Source organism: Siphateles boraxobius, unplaced genomic scaffold (genome assembly GCF_051911475.1).
Source record: "Siphateles boraxobius isolate OS27281-9 unplaced genomic scaffold, OSU_SipBor_1 6, whole genome shotgun sequence".
Classification (NCBI taxonomy): Eukaryota; Metazoa; Chordata; class Actinopteri; order Cypriniformes; family Leuciscidae; genus Siphateles; species Siphateles boraxobius.
The window spans coordinates 34,644,290-34,666,307 of record NW_027509186.1 but is presented as its reverse complement, the minus strand read 5'-3'; the positions used below and the strand labels follow the sequence as shown (position 1 = coordinate 34,666,307).

General features: G+C 35.1%; 1 protein-coding gene across 1 annotated transcript; it reads left to right on the top strand.

Annotated features, from left to right (window-relative positions):
* Nucleotides 1-106: 106 nt before the first annotated feature.
* On the top strand, nt 107-21,894 carry prcp (prolylcarboxypeptidase (angiotensinase C)). The gene is made up of 9 exons (XM_077208992.1): nt 107-686; nt 8,505-8,645; nt 9,540-9,641; nt 9,738-9,919; nt 10,495-10,646; nt 13,739-13,911; nt 17,494-17,661; nt 19,218-19,405; nt 20,565-21,894. The coding sequence occupies exons 1-9, from the start codon at nt 528-530 to the stop codon at nt 20,764-20,766; spliced, it is 1,467 nt and encodes a 488-aa protein (XP_077065107.1). The 5' UTR covers nt 107-527; the 3' UTR covers nt 20,767-21,894.
* The last annotated feature ends 124 nt before the right edge of the window (nt 21,895-22,018 follow it).

Sequence of the window (22,018 nt, the reverse complement as noted above, 5' to 3'; positions counted from 1 at the left end):
CATTTTAGAAGGACACCATATAAATGTATCATGGTTTTAAGGTTAAGTGATGCTTATTACTTTCGTAAGGGGTGAGAATGGAATAGCAAGAAACTACAATAACCATGAGGCATCGCGCGGATCACGTGTTTACATTACGGAAGCATGTTGTATCGTTAAATGAAGTTAACAAAACATGCCGTTTATCGACAGAAACAATAGACATAATCCGCTTTGAGTGAGCGCAGAGACAGAAAGACACTCTCAATCACTATACACACATGGCGAACAGATAGCAAGCCTACTGCATGATCATTTTTGAAAATACTCTGAAATTTGATAAATTACAACTTTAAAGCTACGGTATTATTTAAGGCATTATATTTCATCCCTCTGCTTTTTATTTTTTATTACTGTAGTTGAAAAGTTTGCGTCATGGAATAACAATAACGAGTCATTTGACATCCTTCCTCGTTTCGCGTATGCAAATGATCCAGCGCTTGATATTTCCAGATGACCTGTGACTGGACTCACTCATTCATTCAGCCATGAGACTGACCAGCACTGCTCTGCTCTTCCTCCTCCTCCTCGTCTTCATCAGCTGTAATGCACTGGCTTTCAAACCGCAGCTCCTAGGCAGACACACCGTCCAAACCTACTCTCATCACAGACCTCTCTCATACAAAACTTTCTATTTTGATCAACAGGTAAGTGTCTTATTGATTTCAATGCGTGTCTTACCTGACTGTTTATTCTTAGGCATAGAAAATTAAAATGAATAGGACTTTAATGCATGTCAATAAATAACTTTGCTCACCTTGGTTAGAGATCACTGATATTGTTTTTTTTTTCTTTGTGTGGCAGATACGGGTTATTTTTATGTTAATTGTACAATAAATATGACTTCCCCAGGAAAAACGAATTAAAATAAATATTAACAAAAAACTAAAACAATAGTTTTAAGACTAGGCCTAAAACATAATATGCATTTTCACATATCACTTATTTTGCAAACAACCTTCTGTTTTCATTTTCATAAATAAAATGGTAAACAACAATAATAAATAATTATAACAATCAGTCGTTGTTTTATTATTATTGTTTATACCATTTTATTTAGGCCTTTGAGATCTTAAAGGTTACACATTTAGTTCCATCTGTCTTAAAATGTTTCATTTTCATTTATGGAAAATAAATGACTGTATTCAGGTAGAGTAATAAATAAAATAAAATAAAATGAGACCCAAGCAAATATAGTGCAATTTATCAGTGCGCTCAATAACCAATGAAGTACAGAGTACACACACACACATATATATATATATATATATAGTGAATACATGAATGTATTAAACTGCGATTACTACATATACTACATTACTACATAACTACATATAATGGTATGAGACTGGTTTCTTTTTCATTTTTAAAATATGAAATTATTTTAAATGATACACATGAAAGTCAGTCTAAATGAGTAAGTCATTCATTCAGCCGATTTGTTCGAAGCAAGTGAGCGTCTTTATGAATGGGCCATTGAATCAGCGAATCACTCGATTCATTCAAAAACATATTCATTCAGTTAGAAACACTTCTGTGTTGCTCAAAGATGCACAACGGCTCTGCAGTGCTTTCAATAATAATAATTATAACAGTCATATGTCTTGTTATTATTATTATTATTATTGTGTATACTATTTTATATGGTACAACATGCACTCGACAACCAAGGAAGTACAAACGAGTAAAAATTTGTAAAAAATAGTGGTTACACTAAATACGGCCTTTCTCTAACTTTGATCCTGTATCAGAATCTCATGTGACAGTTTTGCTTGTTGTTAACAGGTCGGCTCATTTATCAGAGTTGTAAACCATTGTGATTGCTGTCAGCTTGTGTGAGTCAGAAAGTCTTGTGACAGATCACTTCTCCAGGCCTGATTTTGCAGCCCACAGCAGTTTTCTCTGGTGGCGGCTGCTCATTAACTTACGCTTACAACTGGGCTTCCTTTAAGGATTTCCTTTATTTAATGTGTGCATAATCTGTGCCGTTCTGCTCTGTATTGTGTCTGCAGGAAGTTTCCTTTCCCTTGTGGCCCCCACAGAATAATAGCAGATCCTTTGCCCTTCTGGGATCGCTCATATGTTGGCAATCTGCCCGTTTTCACATAATTGAACTGAAAGAGAAATCTTGAAAGTCCCTTTTTTTTTATTAGTGTCAATTCCTTATGGTGTTCTAACATGCATTTACTTAAAAACACTGAGTGATTATTTTGTTTAGTTATATAATATATAGTATTTATAATTTAGTATATAATATTTAAGAGGGTTGTATGATGCTGCCTGTTAGCCTATTTCATAATTTACGTCTCAGAGACATTTAATCTCCTTTTCAAGCTGAAGAGTGGCTTAGCAGTTAATCTTTTACATGCTGTCCGTAGGAAAAGCTGACACAGGAAAAGCCTTGCGTCTAGTTTTAGACAAAAACAATCCTGTTATGCTGTACTCTGAGCCTAATTACTTCTTGACACCACACTGAAGGCAATTGTTTCTCGGTGTCTGTTCAACTCCTCCTCTGAGCCGTCAGGAAGATTCGGCCCATTTCCTGGCTTTCTTGCTCCTCATTGTCTTGGTTTTGTCCTTGTCAGCTCTTAGTATGCCTTAAACGGTATAGCCTTCAAAAGTAGCAGCGCATTCGAGACTTTTAAAATGAGGATCTACAAAGAATACTGTAGAGGAAATGAAACATGGGTCTCAAGATCTTACATTGCCTCTGTGGTTCGTTTCACATTCCCGCTCGAGTTGAGCTGTTTTAATTCTCTTTGTTGAGCTGTTGGACAGTTGTCGCGGGATATCACTTCAGCATCTGTTGCTGGCTGTGGATGATGAAACGGAGAACACTGTTTGACAAGCAACTGAGAGCAAAGCATGTGTTCAAATTCATTACAGTACAAAAAAGCATTAACAAAATAGGGAGTGCAATATTGACCAAAAAAGGGTAATACTTTAGGATCCAATTCTCACTCTTAACTAGTTGCCAATGCATGCATATTACTAGTGTATTGGCTGTTTATTAGTGCCTATATAGCACATATTAATGCCTTATTCTGCATGGCCATATTCTACATCCCTTAACTCCCTGTACTAAAGCATAAAAATACCATAATATGTTTACAGAGATGTAGTTCAAATACTTGTTTCTCAGAAAAACAATGCTACAGCCGATCTACTTTGAAATGTGCGTTTGGTGTCGGAGTGTCTGTTTTTGGTTTGGTCTGTGTGATCCCGCACACTGCTAATTGGTCGGGGTGAATTTGCAAGCACAGTAAACTTCACAAGAATCGAAAATGCTAATTTTCGAAAAATTCAAATGTCATGATATTTTTTGACGCTCTTGTGATGCGGCAGATCGCTGTAGACATTTTATTCTAAATGTATGCACTATATTGCATATTCATTGTATTTTACTTAACATGTTCTTCAATATGTGTATTTGAATAAATCCGTTTTATGACAGCCACTATTTAAATGTTTATATTATAATGTTATTATAAAAACTTCCTTATGTGTAATTTAATACTAAGTAGCCTACAAATTTGTTAGTTTTTACATTTAAAGTTAGCATGAAACTAAAATTGACCCTATTTACTTTGTTAGTGCACATTATGTTAACCGCACTTTTCCAGATCCAGTCATTTCCCAGCGGGAAAAACAAGACACGCCCCTCTATTTGGCTCATCAATATTCAGAAAACACGTCACAATACTGAAGTAAAGTCGGTCGCAACTTCCGGTTCACTGAGACTTTTAATATTATAATGATGTACTGATCCTGATTTTGCAGTTAGACATGTTCCTGGGTCAACATATTGATCCTGGAACAAATTTCCTGTCTGAAAATTTAGTCCTAACAATATCCCTATGGAGCTAGAAATGTGTCTTTATTACATGCGAGAAAATAGATGATCTGAGAGAAAAAAAAAAAGTTTGAGAGCAAAAGTTATCACACTGATACCAAAAAAGCATTTCATGAGAGAAGAAATAATATTTGAGAGAAAAAGTTTCCATACCTATAGAAAAAATAATATTTGAGACTAAAAAATGTTTTGCGAGAAAGTATTTTCTCATAGAACATAAAAAAATATAAATTTGAATTTTTTAAAATTATTTCTCAGAAAGAAAATCTCTCTCAAAATACTTTGAAAAAAAATCTCAAATATATATTTTTTGCTATCAGTGTGAAAACATTTTCTCTAAAAAATTTTTTTTTTCGCTCAAAATGCTTTTCTTTGCTCTCGATGCATTTTTTTGCTCCGTGTCAGGATTTTGCTTTAGCTGTGAAAATTGTGTCATGGGCGGGGCCACGTTCTTTTTTTCCTATTGGAACGTTCCTATTGGTCAGTCGGGTGAGCATCGTCTTGTCTTGGGAGTCGAACTGAATCATTATTACACCATTGTTCGCGTTCGGTTCACCTAGATAGATAAAACGATTCGTTGGACTCCCGCAAACTTGAAATATCTATGAATAAAACATAAAAACGAATAAATTTTTCTTCATCTGTTGCAGAAAAGCAACAAGAACAACTAAAAAAAATAGTGATTTACAGGCCAGAGTTTTGTTTTATAACATGTTTGCAGCGTTGAGCGATGTAGCCAATCACAGACATATGTGTTGATTTCTTGAACGCAATGGCCAATCAGAAACATTTAAGATAGACTCCCCTCACCGCTCAAAACTGACTTTTTGTTCAGAGCTGAATTCTGTATGCTGGCAAATCCTCTACTTATAACAAACAAAGTATATATTATGAAAGATTCATTGTGCAGTCAGCTTCATGTAATAAAGACACATTTCTAGCTCCATATATCCCTACCCCTAAACTTAACTCTATCCATAAATTATCCCTAAAATCAAACCATGTCCAAGCCTAAACTTGACAGAAACTGTAAACTTGTCCCTTAAATCTCAATGTTAAATGAGGAATTAATATTATGTTTTGAACTATGGTGTATAGCTGTGTTTAAAAATGCCATTTTATATGAAAAAAGTTAATAATTGTATTTAATTGACAAAATATTTTAGTTTTTCTCGTATATTTCTTGATTAGATCAGATAACATTTTAAGCTGTCAAGGTCATGTTTGCCACCTATGGGGCATGTTGTCACATGACACTTCCATTCTTTTGGGGTAAATCAAGAAAAAAAGTATACACCGTATTAATGAAACAAAACCACATAACTGTACTAGACGTGTGAAATGAATGCGGGAAAAAAGTAAATACTCTGAACCCTAAGTAGGTTTACACAAACTGAAAAAGTCAAAAAGCATTAGGTTGTGCCCCGCTCTCCTCAATCCACAGCTTTCCGTCAGATCAAAAGATTTAGACATGATAAAGTAAGTTATGTGACACTTTCACATTTTTACATAGTAGATTGATTGACTCATTCCTCATTCCAGTGTTGTGCATTTGCTTTTTAAGTTTCTAATAACCAGAAGGGGGCGCTGCATTTCTGATCCAAACCACTGTGAACACACTGTCTATCACGTGACACATCTATCCACTGCAGACGATCACATGCTGTTTTCACATTATGAGATTGTGTTCAGTTCTCAAATCTGCCATTGTCGTTTTAAAGCTTATGATAAAGGTGATATCATTGTACATGTAATTTCACAGCAGAATAAGGATATTTTATAATAAATTAAGCTACACTGCCTTTCAAAAGTTAGGGGTCATTATTTTTTTTATTTTTTTTAAAAGAAATGAATACATTTATTCAGCTAGGATGCATTATATTGACTGTAAAGACATTTATAATTATAACAAAATATTTCCATGTAAAATAAATGCTGTTCTTTTTAACTTTCTGAGTCCTGGAAAAATATCACGTTTCTACAAAAATATTAAGCATGCACATCCATTTTCAACAATAATCTGAAATGTTAATTGAGCATCAAATCAACTTATTAGATTGATTTCTGAAGGATCATGTGACACTGAAGACCGGAGTAATTATGCTGAAAATTCAGCTTTGATCACAGAAATAAATTATACATTTTAAATTATATTGAAATAGAAAACAGTTATTTTAAATTGTAATAATATTTTACAACATTACTGCGTTTACTGTATTTTTAATCAAATAAATGGTGAGCATGAGGGACTTTCAAAAACATAAAAAAATCGCAGACACCAAACCTTTTAACAGTTGTGTATATTAATGTTAGTAATTTTAACACAAAATGTAAAAATACTGATATTTTATAATTAATTACAATAACATCTTAAAAGGAAATACTTGTGAATTTAATGAAAAATATAACAAAACATATAATTTTTGTATTATAAATAGTATTATATTTATTTGATTTAATACGTCAATGCGTGTCCTGTCATGATAAAATACTGTTGCAAAGTCTCTGAGTGAAAATGAAATGAATAGACTTATAAATGATGCAAAAAGTCCATTTTCTGGAGCTGGAGGCTTGAGATGTAACAGCTTATAACTCACTGCAGTATGTGAATATAGCTGACACTCGGTTGACCTGCGGCCAGGCTCTGACTGCTGTTGAATGAATGTAACTGTGAGTCCTTTTGCTGTCACTGGCTCATAAAATTTCTGCCTCTTTTGTTGCCAACGGGAAGAGAAAGAGGGTATTTACGAAAAAACAAAACACTAGAGAGAACATTCTTTATTAAGTGTTGGGTGGGATTCAAGAAGAGCGAGAACTGTAAAGAACTGCAGAATTGCAGCTCTGGGAACAAAATTGAACATTCTTTTTTTTCTCCTTCCCTCAAACTTGGAGAATTTATGGAAATGTAGTGGACAAGCTCTGAACTGGATGAATGGATATCACAATTCTGCTGAAACCGGAACTAATGTGGCATCCCTGACGCTGGCACTAGATTTTAATACAAATTGAGGCTAATTATCCCTCCATCCTGCCCTGAGGTTTCACGCTCATAAATATGAGATGGCTGAAGGCCAGAAGATTGAGGGCAACACCCAGGAATAAAGACAGCGTTGTATCGCTACTGTATGTTAAGCACAGACATCCGTTAAAACTGGTTGTGGTAAAAAAAAAAAAGCAGCAAACGTTATCAAGCATTTGGTCCCACTTTTATCAGGTTTTATATCAAAAAAAGAAAATTGTACTTAATGTGATCATGTTGTTTTGCGAAAAACTCTCGCTGCTGTTGAGGTGGGATACGGCTATGGTTATTTCAATCAAAATATTGGTGATATGGTTTAAGGATGGGTTGAGGTTAACCTTTTTTTTAAACTGGCAAGCCACTTAAGAACTGCCGTTCTTAAGGAGTAAGGGAAATTGGTTTAGGAGTAAGGGAAATGGGTTTAGGAGTAAGGGAAAATTCAACAGTGTAATTATATATAGATACAGTGTAGTTACAGAAAATAATTACAGATGTAGTTTTATAAAACATGTATGTACACAGTTGGCACATTGTATTATTAGATTCATTGTTAGTGCACTCAATACAGAGTGGGACCAAACATTTAATACCCAGAAATATTTTACATTAAAAAAGTGGCTTATTTTAACTTGTATCTTTGCCCATTTTCAATCTGCTTTTTAATTTGCACAGTTACATTGTCAGTAGTATATGTAAATTAACAATGTTTACTCATTCTCTGTGTTATCTGGACTGAGAATTTCGATTTATATGTCCTCCGGATGACAACAAAACATGAAAACTACAGATTTACTTCCCCATACTTCATTATACTTCCTGAATCCTTCAGAATGGGTTATTAAAGAGATAGTTCACCCAAAAATTCAAATTCTGTCATCATTTACTCAAGTTGTTCCAAACCTGTATGAGTTTCTTTCTGCTGAACACAAAATAAGATATTTTGAAGAATGTCGGTATCCAAAGAGATTATGGGCCCCATTGACTTCCACTGTAGGAAAAAAAATACTATGGAAGTCAATGGGATCCACCAACTGTTTAATTACAGACATTCCTTAAAAAAAATACAACAGCTTTTTGCTTCGGGAGGTTGGGCGGAAATGATAACGGCAGTTTCTTTCTTCCCTGGAAACCAAGAGTAACTCACTCCCGCTAAACGTTTACTCTTTGAATTCGTACACCTGGAAACAATACAAGTCAACATCATTATGACTTAAAGTTTGCCAAGAAGTATTTCATACTAAAGCAAGGCAGTATTTGACGGTACAAGGCAGTATTAAGTGTATCCATAGCAGACTGGTGGGAGTGGATTATGCCCAGTGCATTATGGGACGTTTTCGTACTATTTGGCAAAAGGGAAGACAACAGCCTTTTTTCCTCTGTTTTCTAGTCAAGTAGCATCGATTTCATAAATGTTTTCGACTTTTTACTGTATAGGCAGCCAAGTTTTATTGAGCCTATTTTTCCAGTGGTAAAGTTGCATGACAACATAATTTGCATGACAAATAAAATTAAAAAATGAATATTTCATACAGATTATCTTTTTCCCTTGTGATTTTAAAAAAACAACAACTAAAATTAGTTATTTTATTACAGATTGACCATTTTGGCTTTTTGGAGAATGGCACGTTCAAGCAGAGGTATCTTCTCAATGACCAGCACTGGCACAAGGAAGGAGGCCCGATCCTGTTTTACACGGGCAATGAAGGAGACATCACATGGTTCTGTAACAACACTGTAAATATGCACTTTTTGAATAGCTCTTAGATATGAAGAGATGGCAGAAAAACATTTTCTGTGATTTTATGAATTGTGCAACTGACAAAACAGGGAGCTATTTTCTAAGGAAACTTTAATGTACAAAGGTCATTATTCATGAATTGAGTGCAACAGCCAGGTTCTCGAAGTAAACATCTCATTCATTTTCTCCATAGGGGATTTTTTTACAACAATTCATAAACCTTCAAAGACAGACCTGCTGTGAGCTATGAGGTTGATAAGCGATGGCATATGTTTTTGTTGAAGCCATCAACCCACATTATTTACACATATTTTTTTTAAATAATTGTGTTCAACAACATAATTCCTGGTGGAAAAACTACATTACTCATGATTCTGCATAAAAAGTCAGATTCACTTCTCTCTTAAACTACTTAAATATTTGTATGTCACATATATGGCAAACAATGCATATTTTGCATACAAATATTTATATGTAAAGTATATTGTCTCTCTCTCTCTCTCTCTCTCTCTCTCTCTCTCTCTCTCTCTCTCTCTCTCTCTCTCTCTCTCTCTCTCAATCAAGTCATTCACAGTGCTTCATGGGATTGTAGTTCTCTCCTTTATTAAAGTCATTGAGTATACGAACAAGGATGCTGAAAAAATGGCGGTCCACTGTAGTGTGGCAGATATTATGAACTTTAACATTAACGGTTGATGATAATAATAAACACAGTATTAGATAATCAGTATGAGCTTCCTAGTTGCAGCATTGCGAAAATACTAGTATAGGCAAGTCTGTGAAGCAGAAAATTGAAAAATTACCATTCAGCGGAAAACTTTTAAAAGTATAAAATGCTAACACTTAGTCAAAATTGAAGCTCAGTATCTATACCTCTGCTTCTTTCCAAGGGTTTCATGTGGGATGTTGCAGAAGAGCTGGGAGCTATGCTGGTTTTTGCTGAACATCGCTACTACGGAGAGTCCATGCCGTTCGGAGATGAGTCTTACAGCGTGAGTCAAGACCACTGCTCATGTGGAGCAATAAGGGTCATTTAGCAAACACCGTCCTTGACCGCCTGGACTTGTCTTTGCTTTCCTTTCCACCAGAATGCAAAGTACCTGAACTACCTGACCTCAGAACAGGCTTTAGCTGACTTTGCAGTGCTCATCAAAGCACTGAAGAAAACCCTGCCTGGAGCTCAGAAGAGTGCAGTCGTCGCCATCGGCGGATCCTACGGCGGGATGCTGGCGGCCTGGCTCAGGATGAAGTATCCCAGTGCAGTTGTAGGGTGAGACTTTGCCTTCTTCATGTTCAAATATAATATTGTAATATGTTGATATTAAATTGATTTTCATGTAGAATAATATTGCATATTATTATATAGATATATTCTACACATACAGTATATACCAGAATATTGATTACAAATAATTATATGTAAATATGTACTATTTTAGGGTCGGTGAGAATGTTTTTGAAAGAAGTCTCTTCTGCTCACCAAGGCTGCATTATTTGATCATTATTGTAATATATTTGAAAATGTAATTTATTCCAGTGATGACAAAGCTGATTAATTTCTAACCCTGTATATATTAATATATAAAGATGACATTGAAAATGTTTAATAAGCGCTTAACGGTCACAGCTAGTGTAGTTTATATCTAAATGTGAAATATCAGTCTATTGAAACTGCATAAGTACAGTATGTGCATACTTAATGGAGTATCATGTCTAGAAACTTAATAATATCTTACATTTAGAAAGGCTAAAGTGGGATGTGTAACCATGTGTTTAATTAAGAAAGTGATTTTTCTACTGTGAAATGGGACGGGATCAGTGATTGTGACCTTCTGATGTTTTCAGCGCTCTTGCCGCATCCGCTCCCATCTGGCAGTTCATTGTGCCATGTGAAGAGTTTTACAGAGTGGTCACACATGACTTCACCATCAGTGGCACCAACTGCAGCAGCAGCATCAGGAGGTCCTGGGCCGCCATTGACAGGGTCTCAGCAACAGGTTGGGGAATGGGATTGCCATGCTGCTTAAATTTCATGATCATGTTATGAAAGATGATGTTGATGATTATAATGTTTGGCAGATCCTGCTACTCTGGTTACAAAACACACATTTACAGTAATAATCACTAACATGTTTATATTTTATATTATATTTTAGATTACACTTTTTAGGAAACCTGATATGATTAGTTTTGACCTAATTCTTAAAGGGATAGTTCACCCAAAAATGAAAATTCTGTCAGTAATTACTCACCCTCATGTTGTTCCAACCCCGTAAGACCTTCGTTCATCTTCGGAACACGAATTAAGATATTTTTGATGAAATCTGAGAGCTGGATCACTCCTCTATACTAGTCCATAGGCTTCTTCAGGGATTGAAACTTGCCAGCCTCGAAAAGTTATTAAAGACATCGTTAAAATAGTCCAAGTGACTACGGTGGCTCAATCTTAAGTTTATCAAGCGATGAGAATACTTTTTGTGCGCAAAAACAAACAGAAATAACGACTTTATTTCATCTATTCATTTCCTTCTCTTTGGGCCTTTAGTCAGTTAAACTAGTGTAATTGCGTAGAGCTACGTCACACATAGGCTCACTATTGGCCGACGCTGGTCATGTGGGTGATGCGTGTGACAGCAACAGAACAACAGAAGCTTACGCTATATGTAAATGTAATTGAAGGAGTACCGATAGAACAAGCAACAACGTATAAATATTTAGGAATTCAAGTAGACAAACAGTTACAGTGGTCATATCACGTGGAGTATGTTTCCTCAAAAATATGTCAGCGTTTATATTTTTTAAGAAGACTAAGAGTTCATGGCGTTGACAAGGATATTATGTTACTGTTTTATAAGGCAGCTATTGAGTCTATTGTCCGATATTGTATTGTAGCCTGGTTTGGTAACCTGTCAGTTAAACTAAAATCACAGCTTCAAACATTGATCAAAAGGGCGGGTAAAATAATTGGACAAGTTTCACCGACTACTCTTAATGAGCTTTTTGAAGAGGCGGTGAGGAAACAGAGTTTTCAAAAATCACTAACGATCCGAATCATGTGCTCTACAGTGAGTATGAGATGATGCCCTCAGGTAGAAGGTACAGGTTACCAAACTGCAGACTGAATAAGTTTAAATTTTCATTTGTACCACTCTCTATAAAATTATTGAACAACAACATATAGGGTGTGTGGGTTAGTTTTTAAGGTGGTGAATTATGTGTAGGAAATTGTTATGTGTTATGTATATTGTGTTGCATCTGCTATCTCGAATGCCCAAGATGAATTTCTCCGTCAGGAGACAATAAAGGCTAATCAAATATATCACTAGTGAACTGACTCGAGGCCCACAGAGAAGGAAATGAATAGTTGAAATAAAGTCGTTATTTTTGTTTTTTTTTGCGCACAAAAAGTATTCTCATTGATAAACTTAAGATTGAGCCACTGTAGTCACTTGGACTATTTTAACAATGTCTTTAATAACTTTTCGAGACCGGTAAGTTCAATACCTCAAGAAGCCTATGGAGGAGTGATCCAGCTCTCAGATTTCATCAAAAATATCTTAATTCGTGTTCTGAAGATGAACGAAGGTCTTACGGGTTGGAACAACATGAGGGTGAGTAAATACTGACAGAATTTTCATTTTTGGGTGAACTATCCCTTTAAGTATACCTAAGTATAAAGAGTATATAAAGAGTATAAAGTATAAAGCAAAAAGGAAGATTTTTCTTAAAATACAAATTGATTAGCAACACATAGTGCTTTCTGGAAGCTTGATTCCACCATGGAATAAAAATGTCCTCACAATTGCGAGTTTATATCTCACATTTCTGAGGAAAAAGTGTGAATTGCAGGGTATAAATTCGCAGTTGTGAGAAAAGTTAGAATTGAGAGTTTAAAGAGTTTAGAGAGATTATATCTTATGACTTTATAACTCGCAAACTCACAATTCAGATTTATTGTCTTGCAATTGTGAGTTTATATCCCATAATTTGGATTTTTTCTTGCAATTGTGAGACATAAACTCACAATTGCGAATTATAAGGTATGAATTGTGAAAATGCTATTTCAGGGAGCATTTACACGACACCGTTTTCAACTAAAAATGGAAAACGTTTTATGCGTTTTGGCTGTTCATTTACACAACTATGGCCTGATAATGCAAACCTTTGTAAATGTGTTTTGAAAACGATACCGTTATCGTCTCTGTGTAAAAACAAACAAAAAAACAAAAATTTGTGAAAACGGTGACGTCATGTGTATGACGTGTTCAGTCTATGGACATTGCCAACTACTGGCCTTGTTTTTGCGGATCCGTGTGAACAGGGATTATTTTGACAATGTTGTCATTTGTACACAAAAAACAACTGTTTTTAGTACATCATTGTCGTGTAAATTTCAGTGTTACTTGCCTTTTCTTTGTAATTATTTGTGAAATTTCAGAGTGAAAATAGTTTCTACAGAATTTTTTTTCAGTGTTGAGTACAATCAGTAAACGATTAACTCATTTATTGCCATTACCTGATAGGTAATCAATAAGTAATGATGAAAAAGTACCTGTAATGTTATTATGTGTTAAGTCGGCATAAAATGGAAGTTGTGATAGTCTTTTCTTCACTACTGTGGCGTAGTGGAACGTCATCTTGAACAAGAAAAAAAGTAGGGCGGGACTTGATTTTGTCCATGGGGAATTGATTGGATAGATGTGTTTTGATATTGGTCGATTTCATGTGAGTGACAGGTTGCCCCGCCCTCACGCCAGTAAACGCATCATCAGAGAAGAGATGTCACTGCAAGAGGGAGAAGTTATTTTAATTAAAGATTACGAGGCACATGAATGAATTTTTCTTTTATAATTTATAATAAATACAGCAATATTCTATGAAAAAAAAATATTTTCAATTTAGATTTTTATGCTGACTAAATTCGAAGTGGTTGATTTTTGTTTTCCTGATTTTGATTTCCTTGTTCTGTAGTCCGAATAAATTTTTTTTGTAATCCCATGTTCATTTGTGACACTGTGGTTTTGTACAGACTCTCTTTTTGAAGCTTCTGTGTTTCCCTGGACTCATTTGATTAGTTTTTCTTTTGTAGGTGAGGGTCTGCAGTGGCTGTCTCAAGAGTTTGGACTGTGCGGTCCTTTAAAGTCTCAAGATGAAGTGTACGGCTTCAAGGCTTGGCTGCAGGAAACCTGGGTGAACTTAGCCATGGTGGATTATCCATACGAAGCCAACTTCCTTCAGCCACTCCCAGCCTGGCCTGTTAAGGTGCGATAATTCCCTTTTATGGTTTCGCTTACAGAACATGCTGTGGCACATAACTTCTGATAAAATGGATATTTTGAATGCACTGTAAGTTGATGTGGATGAAAGCGTGTGCCAAGTGAATAAATGTAAAATATACCATACAGAATAAAATATACAGAATCATTACCAAATATACTGTACCATGGTATTTATGTGATACATGTCCAAAGAAAGTAGTTTTTACCATACAAAAAAGAAATTCATATAATTTAAATATTTTTAGAACACTAGAACTGACCTTTTGCTAGGCCCCTCCCACTCTGGAATTAATATCATTTTTACATAAATGGCATGATTCTTTGATTCATGATTCAGTAAGATGTCACTTACATGGTCTAAAATAAAGTATTACACACACACAAAAGTCATGAACAATAGTTATACTTCAGCAGCTGGATTTCCCAGCTATTATGTGGTATGAATCACTCTCACTCTATGAATTCCTCATTAATGCCTACTCACCTCACATAATAAGTCAGTTGTTGTACCCATCTACATCATTATGCAAATAGCTTCATTCATATTCATAATGCTTCTGTTTTCTTTCACCCTAAGAATTGAGCTTTTGTTCAGGTTTTTGTTTGGTTTTGGTTAGAGGGTGGCGTGGACAGAAAACATGTTTATTTTCAAGACTCCCGAGGGATTTGCGTTTTCATTCATTAAATCTATCTTACAAAGCAAACAAAAATGAATATGAGGAGCGCTAGCGTATATAACAAGAAAATAATTTACACTGCTCCTAAAGCTAGTGAACTGCCTACGAGCATTTAAAAACCAACCTGAATTGCCATCCGCTACGCATTTTACTTCCATATTTGACGTCAATGAGACGTCAATGAGAAAAAAAAGTTGGCATCACATACAAGATGAAGCCGGACTTAATGCTACAGTAACTTGCTAAAGCAATGCCTAAAAATCTTTTTACTGACTGGTTAACAATATTCAATGACAACAGTGCAAAGGCAAGTAGAGGTGAATTGTGTTGGCCAGAATGAATTAAACGATCATGGCAGACCAAGATGAGAAAAATGTCTCAAAATATACTTGGATTTCATTTAGTACTGAACAGTAATGTATCAAAAAGTTCCCCGTTTCAACCATTTAAAACCGACCTATTTATTACCTAATATTTGTGTGTGGTGTGTATTTTTTATGCTTATTGGAATATTGCATATCGCAACAAGCTAATATCAAACTTCTTTAGAAGTCATTCGTCTCTCGTGTGCTTTTGTGTGTAGCATGGATATCATGCTGAAATAATAGTTTTTTTACCTATGAATTGTATTCATTTCATATTTAAATAAATACACTGAACTCGAATCACAAAGACTAAAGCAGACAAAGCTGTCTGTCTATACTCGTCATGTCTGGTATAGGCATTGCAGTGTCTGGCTGCCAGACGCGGTAGACAGTCGAGATCAGGGAGCTCAGTAGGTTTGGAAACAGAGATACACATAGCCGTGGGAATTTGAATCACAAAAGCTTTTATTTTTGATTAAATAGTTTAGTCGTTTAATTATTTTATAGAAGTTTTTAGGTACATTATCTTGTGTGCTTTTTTGTTGGTAACTGTAGCTTATTTCTGGCACATATGAATATGCAGAGTGCGTAGACTTGGTTTACCTTTGAGGATTTTTCTTTTTCTCCCCTTAAATCTGATAATGTATGCAACCCCTATGGGTGGTTAAAGCAGTTTAGGCAGCGGGTGCAAAGAGGAGGCTTTTTAATGACAAAGCTAATGTGATTATGTGAGTGACTGAGAGAAGGGGGTGTTCAAGGCTTAGGAGTGGGAAATCTGTTGCTGGAGATGAATGTGTAAGCCTAATCCCTTCTGAAAAGCAGAGAGAAGGTGCTTTGGACAGCCTCTGCTGTTTTTGTCATAGTTTAAATCTTTGCTCGGACATGCGTGTAGCTTATCTCACGCACAGACCACCACCTCTGAAGAAAAGGTTAGCAACAACCTTCTCAAACCCACTCTAAGTCAGACATGACAGATATCAGCACGTTGATGTGTGTTAATGTGTGTGACATGTGCCGCGTAAAATTGCGGTCACATTTACTATTTCTCTGCAAAGTTTCACATTTGAAATCCAGTCATATCAATTGGAATCTGTGGGATTGGGAGTTTCAAACGAGGGCAATGGCGCTGTCATTGAGACAGAAAGAGCAGTTATCATGTATAGGTACGAAACAGCTTCACAAACAGTCCTTTCAACTATACAGAATCAAATTTCTGTTTTTACAAATGTTCAATTTATGACCGAAGCACTGGGATAAATGTTTATAGCTTGGATATCAACACTGATGTCTACGGAAGAAATCAAAATAAGAGCAAATTCATCTGAAAGTAACTTGGTGGTTCAAATAACGATCGTATCAGTTACATTATTATGCCAGTAGGTGGCGACAAGTGACTTAAAAATGAATGCCATTGAATCATTCATTCAAGAGATTTGTTCAAAAACACTTATTCACCCAGTAATTAAATAAGTTTTTTTAAGTGAGTCATTGAATCATTCATTCAAACCGCAAAAAAAAAAAAAAAAACATTCTAAATAGACTACAGCAATTAACATTTTATTGCAAAAGTTTTATGCCAATATATGTTATTTTGTTTAGTTGTCTCGTGTCTGTTCAGAATCGTGGTCTCTATTTGAAACAACAACAAAAGAAACGTGCTTCTCTATTTTTCCAGAATGGTGCCACGATAATAATGCCAATAAACAAAATTTGTTTTTATTCAGGAAACTAGCTTTGCTATAACATTTAGCAAACATACAAATAGTTGCCTTACCATCACAGATGTTGAACTCAACGTGAAGAAGGCCGTAGGAGAGTGTTTACTTTAAGGTCGTGATGAAACGGAAGTAGCGACAGATTTTTTTCTCTTCTGTATTGTGAAGAACAATCGAGTGTAATGGATTATCGAAAGATTTTTAGATGCCGGCATTACGCTTAAAAATGTATGTGAACTTTTTGTATTAACTGGGTTTAAGTGGACTTAATGATTGTCTGAGATGCGTCAGTTGAGAGAAGTTTGATGATGGTAGGTGTTATGGCATAATGGATGTATTGTTCACAATAAGATCTATAGGATGCCTTTACGAAATCGAAATTTGATGCTCTCTGTAGAGCCCCTTGTGGCAACAGTAACAATTCAACAAATATTTGCATCAATATTTGCATCACTTCATAGCTTGATCTGTTTGTCAATGTTTTTTTCGTCTTTGAAAACATCCTTACTACTTTGTTCCAGCTTGATGTTGATAAATTCCACACAAGTTGAATTCCATTTCACTCAATTTCTCATGCAAATCAGATGATCCCACAGAAAACGCTACATTTGGGATTTTCACAGCAAGATTGTTTTAAAAGAACTGGAACATGTGGAACATCTTTGTACAGATAAAGCTTTTTTGTTTGCAGATTGAAATTGTAATTTGCCCCTTTGTGATGCATTGAAGCAGAACCGTTCTCATCTCTTTGAACATAAAGTCAGCTGTTTGTTCTGTGATAATTTACATGTGTTTTTCTGATTCTCAGGTGGTCTGCAAGAATCTTCAGTTTGATACTGGCGTATCAGACAAGCAGCTGTTGAATGGTATCTCTCAAGCTGTCAGAGTTTACTACAATTACACAGGAGAAGCAGTCTGTCTCAATACCTCACAAACTGCTACTGGGGATCTGGGCATCCTGGGTTGGTTCTACCAGGTAAAAAAATCTGATGTTTAAGTCACATTTACTAATATAAGTAAATCCATTCTGTTTTATTTTGATTTATTTCACAATCTTGATGAATTTTGATGCAGTTCTTTTATCATTCATAGAAATTATTTATGGGAAGAAGCTGTTGAAAAAAACACACACCATTAAATCGAGATGTATTCCAAGTCGTGTTAAGTCATATAACGTTTTGTGTGAGGAACAGACCAAATTTGTTATTCACAGAAAATATTTGTCTCTGCAATTGCTTAGGAGATGTTGGTCTGTTTGGTCACACTTGGTCTGTTCTTCTCACAAAACTAGCGTAGGACTTTGAAATATAACAAATGAGCCTCATGGACTAATTCTATGATTGGTGCATCCTAATTCATGTACTTATGCACTATTCATAATTTTCACACTGAAAATTTCAAAAAGAGAAAGTACACTTTAAATATTTAGATGATGCAATTAGTTAATCGGAATAAAAATGTCATACACTTCATGCACTCAACTGTGGCAGCTTTCCTTGCGTAGCAGAGGGGGCGGAGCTATTAGACCTTATCAAATTCATACACTTGGAATTTGGGTGAGTGCATAGTAAAAGTGCATAAATGTTTAATGCACCAGTTGCGACACAACGAATACCTTTGTTGTGTTTTTACATAATTTTTGTATATTTTTATTTATATGATCACAGTACATATTAAAAGCTATTTTCAGTTTAAGTGATAGCATTACATGATGAGTTGTTGTCAGTGAGGAGGGTAACGCATTACAAGTAACAAGAAAAAAAAAAGAAGCAAGAAAAGTAAACAGATTACTTTTTAAGTAACATTACTTTTAAATTTACAACAAAATATCTGAGTTACTTTTTCAAATAAGTGTTTCAATGTTTTCCCATTTATTAACAGACAACTCACTTGTCCCCATGTTGAGAGAAATCGGGAGTAAGTGCAGAGACGTTGTGTGCGCTTTGTAAACATGATGGTTATTTTAGTTCTAGACTAAATGTTAGCATGCATACACTGCAATAATTAAATATGTTAAATTACATAAATACACTTTATGTATTTAATCTCACCGATGTTTTTGCTGCTGACCTTCGATGGTCCAATTCAACCATACGAATAAGCAAAAATCACTTAAAAATGATAAACATTGTATTTGTGTTTCATGATTTGTTTGTTTTGTTGCTGAAGTAAGAGTGTTTACTTTCTTCTCCTGCGTCCTATTCTTCTGCAGTCCATAATGGCAGCACAGCTGAAAGGTTTATTTGAGCTGCGCCCTCTACTGTACACGCATGAATTTGCATCTCCTTCAGTTTGCGGCTAATTAATTTCACTTTTGGTGTGAATGGGCCTTTACATTTGCCAAAAAGAGATTTTTTTTTAATTAAAATACAAACAAACAGCCCACCCCAGATGAAAAAAAGTAAAGTAACACATTACTTTACATAAAAAGTAACTAACACAATTAGTTACTTTTTCTAGAGAGAAAGACAATATTGTAATACATTACTTTTAAAAGAAACTTTCCTCAACTCTGGTTGTCATTTTGTGCAGAGCTGTACAGAGATGGTGATGCCAATGTGTACAGATGGCATCGATGACATGTTTGAGCCACAGCCCTGGAACTTCCAGGCCTTCTCTGACGAGTGCTACAACCAGTTTGGAGTGCGACCACGGGAAGACTGGGCAGAAATTGTATATGGTGGGAGAAACATCAGTGCTCACAGCAACATCATCTTCAGGTAGGACATCTTGTGTTTATATAATATTGAGCATTGCCTTCACTTTCAGCTGAATGCTTACTTCATACCATGTTTAAATAGAGTTTTATGTTAGCATGTTGCTAAGCTAATGGTGCAATACTCAGCGTAAAAATACACAACTTAGACTAATAAAAATAGTAGCTACGTTTTATTGAACTGAACTTTTTTTATTAATACTTTTCAGTTTTGGATCAGTCTTTTGGACATCCACCCATCGATTTTTTTTTTATGCTGATCTTGTTGCAATGTATAGAAGCTTGTTTCCACAACAACAACAAAAAACAACTATTTAACTTTGTCACAAATCTGACTTTTTTTCTCTCAGATTTGTATGATTATGTCTCACAATTCGGACGTTATAACCCGAAATTGCGATTTTATATCACAATTCGGAGAAGAAAATAGTCAAAATTGCAGGATTTAAACTCACAATTGTGTGAAATAAACCCAAAATTGCGAGTTTATATCATTTTTTTTAACTCACAATAGCAAGAACAATGTCAGAATTGAGAGCTGACATTTTTTCTCAGACGGGGGATGATATCTTCTCTTAACTTTTTGGACCATTCTTTTGACTTAGCCAGATTTCTAACATGCAGTCAAACGTGACACTCAACAAACCTAGCCAGTTCAGATATTTCACGTGTTCTAGCTCAAGCAAACCTGGTGCAACTAATGAAGCCCTTGATTAGTTGCATCAGATGTGCTTGAGACAACACCTGTTTTGCAGATTTGTGCTGTTATGAGGGATTCTATTCAGGGGTTGAATAACTTTGAGACTGTAAAAGTCATTAAAAGTTGCATTTTCAATTGACTTTGGGGAAACCACTTGAAACATTTGTTGTGTTGAGCTATTTCAATTACTTTTGTTTGATTTGTTCATTGCAAACAGCTGAAAGTCTGTACATTTTGCCAATAAACTTGATTTGCAATGGGGGTTAAATCATTTTGATTACAAAGGTATATGGCACCCTAAAAGGCTGCCTAAGTAGGAAGCTCACTAGGTTTTGAAATAGAGCTTGTGTTTTATATTCTATAATTGAAACATTTAATTTATGTTCTTGTTTGGGTACATACACTATATCTGGAAATCCTATGAGACCTGAAGGTGTAACATCCTAAGTGTATTCTTTTTCAGTAATGGAAATCTTGATCCATGGATGAGCGGTGGAGTGACTAAGAGTCTTTCCAAATCTCTAGTCGCCATTTTGATTGATGGAGGTGCTCACCACCTCGATCTGCGCTACAACAACGAGTTTGACCCAGAGTCTGTTATCAAAACACGGGCGCTGGAAGTACACTTTTTCAAGCAGTGGATCAATCAGGCAGCTTTTGATTGAAAATGAAAAGAGGACTTTAAGAACGACGAAATGAACCATTTTTGTTTGCTCTGTGCCAAAGTTAGTGGGCTCTTCCTTGGTACTTAAAATTGTTTTATTGGGGAGTGGATGGAAGTTCTTGTTTTTTTTTTTGAGTGTGTGCAAGCCAAAAATTTTGCAATTACAATTTTACATTTGTTGCTGTTTAGATTCAAAAATTGGACAAAATTGAGATTGAAAAAATACCACATTGAAAATACCAAATACAAAACCACTCAGGGTGTCTTTTGCCAAAGCTTCAAAGTTAAATGGTAGCAATAATAATCATTCATATTTGCTGCCAGCTTGGGTTTTTAACTGAAGTATTCTACATTTCAAAGGAATAGTTCACCAGAAATGAAAATTCTCTCGTTTATTCACCCTTGTGTTGTTTTGAACTTGTATTACTTTCTTTCTTCAATGTGACTCAAAATTAAATTTTCTCTAGGAACAAACAAAAGAACAAAAAGGACAGCATAAAAAAGGACAAAAACACCATACAAATATTCCATATGACTCCTGTATTATGTGTCTACATCTTCCCAATGTGACGTGTTGTGATTGTTTATGAGATATGCAAAAACCAAACTTGAAACTTGAGTGAAAACCGATATACTGTTTGATATGTTTTTCTTTACTTTTCAAATATAGTCATGTAGGCAACATTTATGCTGGTTTTATGGTTATTTTTTGTTCTTTTTGGAGCTTTCTGTTGTATGAAAGATAGCAGCGTGAACATTCTTCAAACTCATTTTGTTAGCCTCAGAAACAAAACCCATCATATTAGTTTGCAACGAAATTGTGAGTAAATGATAACAGAATTTTCTATTTTATGGGTAAACTATTCCTTTTATTCATTTACAACATTATATTATAGGGCTTATATTTCTACTATTCAGAAATCAAATAGTAACTGAAATTAGCTGGACCTAATACCAGTGATCAGTGTTATTTTCATTGTCCATACAAAATCACCACAAGTCTTCTGTTTTCTGAACAAAATGTTTACACTCTTGGTTGTACTAATGTTACTGTCTTAATTTGGCACTGTTTTTTTGATAGGAAATGATGCATGAAAAAGATCCACAGAATAAATGCATATGAACGGAAGTAACCGTATCCGTCCCATTTCCTGTTCCTCCACAAACGCTGCTCCAGTATGATTTAATGAAAGCCTAAAGACAGAAAACGAGCAATAAAGTAGCTAGCGGGAGGCATGTGGTGTAAAACACAG